The following is a 4205-nucleotide window of genomic DNA, read 5'->3' on the forward strand; positions in this document are numbered from 1 at the left end:
AACTAAGATCCAGTATAACAGAGAAGCCCCAAAACAGAGAAGCCCCAAAAAAACGTCAATGTACTAACTTATACAATATGAAAAATACAACTTTTTTTTCCTGTAATAAGTTCCATGAAAACAGAGAAGCCCCAAAAACCACAACCCATCAGGACACAACACAAAGCTTCAATATAACCAACAATGAAGTACATACCTTGTTAGAAAAAACAGTGTTAGGGGTCGAAGCCATTCCTCAAAGTAACCAAGAAAGATGCACAAACCAACTTCTCAGGGGTCGAAGCCCTTCCACCGGCAATGTTTAAAACACACCACAACCTTCGTAAACAAACCAACAATGCAAAATGAAATCAAAATCAAACACACCAAATGAAATCAAAATGAAATCAAAATCAAAAAACCTGAAAATGTAACATCGATAACATAATGCGAAGGACAACGACACCAAGCGACAAGTGGAGGAACAAAACGATAAAGGGTTGTGCGAGTGCGACGACGAGAGATAGACTTCTGGGACGGAGAAGCACCAGTGCGAAGAAGAAAAAAATTTCACAATTTCAAAATGCTGAACCCTGACCATCGCCTCTTCTGGAAAGAGGATTTGGGGAAATAAGAAACGGGACATTTTAGGGATTTCAACCAAGACACATTTTTTCAGTAAAAAATTTAAAATCAATGTCAACCAATGACAACGCGCCACGTGGCGTTGTCAAACCTGTTATAAAAAATAGTTGTTAACATATCGCTACCCTAGAAATTATATGTATATTGTAGATATAATTGTTGAGTTATTTAAAAGTAGGTAGATAGAGTGATTGATGGAAAAGAAAAAGGGAAGAAGAGTGGAAGGAAGGAGTGAATATATATCATTGATTATAGGAAAGGGTTGATACATCAGTGACCACAAAGATAGAAATAAACTAACTACAAGAGCTAATCAATTAAAGGAAGGAATATGTCGTCGATCGAAGAGTGTAATGATGATCAAGTGTTGAAGAGATCGACGAAGTGGCTCTGATTAAAGAAGAAAGCAAGTTTAGGAAGAGTAAGGTGGTGGCTTAGGCATATCCTTGACTATGCCGCAAAGAAGCTGAGTATCTGGAAGGTTGTATTCATCCCTTAGGGACCTGTTTGGAGACAAAACGCTCACGTACAACTGTTGTCCCAGGTAACGATTCTCGCCAAGCTCCGACCTCAAGTTCCACATACCAGCATTGTCGAATGTCAACATTATAGCAGCCCATGACTTGGGGAAGACCTGAATGGTGTGTCTGCTCACAGCATCCAGAAGGTTGTAGTTCTTCCTCTTCTCCGGTGACCACTTCCCTGGCTCAATGGCGACGGCAAAGAAAGAGTAGCCATCCAAGTTGTAAGTCTGGGGAACCTTTGTGGGGTTCTCGAAGATGATTTCGATGAAGTCACGGAAGTTGGCGTTGATGACGTTAGGAGCAAGGGTGAGGTCGCCGATGAGGGAAACGGGGTCGTCGGAGATGAGGTTGTACTGGAAAACCTTGTCGCTTACACCGTAGTACTCAGCGAGTTTGAGTGGGGTTTCACTGTCAAGGTGGGAGACACCATTGAGTCCGTAGCGGAGTTTTCCACCGGACCTGCTGAGGGTGTTAACGAGCTTGATGGTACGAGTGATATTGATCTGGCCGTAGTGATAAGAGCCCTGAGGGTTGGGCCTGGCGGCGCTGGCGGTTAGGTTCCAACGGAAGGAGCGGAACTGATTGAGAGACCAAGCCCAGCCTTCGGGTGCTAGGGGAAGCTCAGGGGAGGCGGGGATGACACCGTTGGAGTAACGGATGATGCGGGTGGCGACGAGGGTCTTCTTGGTAAAGCGAGTGGAGGCGACCATGTAGTAGTCCTTGGGCTCCTTGTCGGCGGTTACGAGGACAGAGAAGCACTGTCCAACGTGAACGTCGAGGGAGTCGTAGATGTTCTGAACAACGTGTGAGCCTTCCATCTCAACGAGCTTCAAGGGATGACCTTGGATTCTGAAGTTGAGGGCATCCTTGATCCCCACGTTGCAGATTCTGTATTTGTAAGTCTTGCCAGGCTCCATGGTGTAAGCGGGCTCAAGGCCACCGTTCTTGCCGTTGATATGGACTCCGCTGGGCCTGCCAATGCTACGGCCACTGTCCAAGAATTGCCTGAGGGTTTGGTGTGTCTTGCCGTACCAGTCACCGATGAGGACCCAGAACTCGTCGGCGGGGTCAGCATAGGGAACTGGGATCAACAAGCGGCTGTAGATCCTCAAACCACCGAAGCCTCCGACGGCGCGGTGCATGCCGATGGAGGGGTAGTAGAAGTAGCTGCCGATCTGGTCCTTAACTTGGAAGTGGTAGGTATAGTTGGTACCTGGGAGGATGGGGCATTGGGCTCCCAAGGTGCCATCTTGCCATGAGTTCTTCCTCTGTTGGATACCGTGCCAGGTGAAGAGGAGGGGCTCGTCGAGGAAGTTAAAGACATTGACGACAATGTTGTTGTTGCTGCTGCAGTTTATTTCTGGCCCTGGGAACAGGCCGTTGATGAGGATGCCTTGTTGTTCCACACCCAATGGTGCAACAGTGCCGTAGGTAACGTTCCAGGTGTAGAAGATGTAAGGGTCTTCCCCACGAACTGATGCTGCCATCAGGCATGCCATCAAACCAATCACTAAACTTGATATCCGACCCATTTTTTTTGTTTTCTTTTTAGATTTAATTCAACCCTTTCCTATCTCCTTCCTTTGTATTATTGGAAGAAGAAGGATTGTTATCGGCTTCTTGCTTCAATCTCCATCTTCACCTTCCCCTTTTATAACCCATACCTCCAACTATCTCCACTCTCTTTTCTCCTAACTTTTCTCTCCACTCCCTATAATTCGTTTCATACCTCCTTCTTCGGTTTATTACACTTTTTCTTTGGATATCTTTAGCACTTTGCCTTTCCATGACAACAACATTCCCCTTCTCTCGGAAATTCTATATTTAGCTATATCCCAAGCTTTCATATTTCTAATATTTATTGTAAATTAATTTAACCCTTCAAATATACTTTTTTTTAATTCAGATCGCATTGAACATGTTTTTATGTTTGTTGCTTTATTTTCGGTATTTTATCTATATTACTTAAATGTAATTAATTTCAATTATTTAAAAGGGTTTAAATATTCTTATTTGTCTTCTGAATATTTTCGTTCTTTTAATTTGAATGATAAAAAGTAATAAATAGGAAGTGCGGAGGGAATGAAAAGAGAAAAGAGTCAATGTTAGGAGAAAAAAAACATACTTTTATTAAAATAAAATTTTGACACCTTCTCTTCTTCGAAATTCCAACTTGACTAGAAAAAGAAATTAAAAATGTCAAAGAAATTGCTACTATAAAATTGGAGTAAGAGAAATTGGGTTAAAATATCATTTTTCAATTTTATAATTACACGTGGAAACTTTTAAAAAATTGATGTTTGCTTGTTAGACTTATTGTTTCAAACTAATCACAAATTCTACCAACACCTCCATACATGCTAATACTTAATATTTTGGATCTAAAATTTATAATTTTTATGAACTAAAATTTAGGTCATTATGTTCATACAAAACCAAAATTTTTATAAAATGTAGTAATTTATAGAATATCGAGTGTCACTCCTTAAAACTAACAATATGTAAATACAAATGATTGTGACTACTTTGTGGTGTGTTATGAGAAAAGAAAGGATGAAAATTGTGTATCTTATTTCATAATAAAGAGATAGTACAATTGATTTATATAGTTGTTTAGAGCAATATAAAAATGGAATATAAGTATAAAAACAGAATATAAATATATTAACATAAATGCCCAGATATGAACGGAAAATAAATTAAATCCAATATCCCCCTCGAGCTACAACATATATATCCTTAATGCTCAGCTTGGACAACAAAGATTGAAATTGTGCTGAATGCAAAGCTTTAGTATGAATGGTTGCAAGTTGTGATGAAGTAAAAATAGACAGGAGCTTAATTACACCAGCTTGAACTTTATCCCTTATGAGATGATAATCAATTTCATGGATGGTTGGATTTTGTGCAATTCGTATAGCAGATTGATTGTCACAAAACAGAGGAACTAGTTGTGGTAGAGGTTGTTTCAAATCATGGAGCAAATACAAAAGCCATTGAATTTCACATGTTGTGGAAGCTAAGGCTCTATATTCTGCTTCAGTTGATGATCTAGAT

The 4205-nt window shown here is 40.5% G+C and overlaps 2 protein-coding genes across 2 annotated transcripts in view; both read right to left on the minus strand.

Annotated features, from left to right (window-relative positions):
* The window catches only part of LOC111241952, a 5978-nt gene extending 5398 nt beyond the window's left edge, over positions 1-580 (minus strand). Inside the window, exon 1 of the mRNA XM_022782724.1 lies at positions 402-580. Within this exon, the coding sequence (XP_022638445.1) occupies positions 402-580 (179 nt within the window). The remainder of the gene's footprint in view (positions 1-401) is intronic.
* Positions 581-843: 263 nt separating this feature from the next.
* LOC106767461 (L-ascorbate oxidase homolog) lies at positions 844-2954 on the minus strand. The gene has a single exon (XM_014652367.2). It carries the CDS (start codon positions 2678-2680, stop codon positions 1037-1039), a length of 1644 nt encoding a protein of 547 aa, XP_014507853.1. The 5' UTR covers positions 2681-2954; the 3' UTR covers positions 844-1036.
* Between the last annotated feature and the right edge of the window lie 1251 nt (positions 2955-4205).

Source organism: Vigna radiata, chromosome 7 (assembly GCF_000741045.1).
Source record: "Vigna radiata var. radiata cultivar VC1973A chromosome 7, Vradiata_ver6, whole genome shotgun sequence".
Lineage (NCBI taxonomy): Eukaryota > Viridiplantae > Streptophyta > Magnoliopsida > Fabales > Fabaceae > Vigna > Vigna radiata.

What these genes read in the sequence shown, in the direction of transcription:
- LOC106767461 (XM_014652367.2), bottom strand. Translation starts at nt 2,680, where the DNA reads ATGGGTCGGATATCAAGTTTAGTGATTGGTTTGATGGCATGCCTGATG.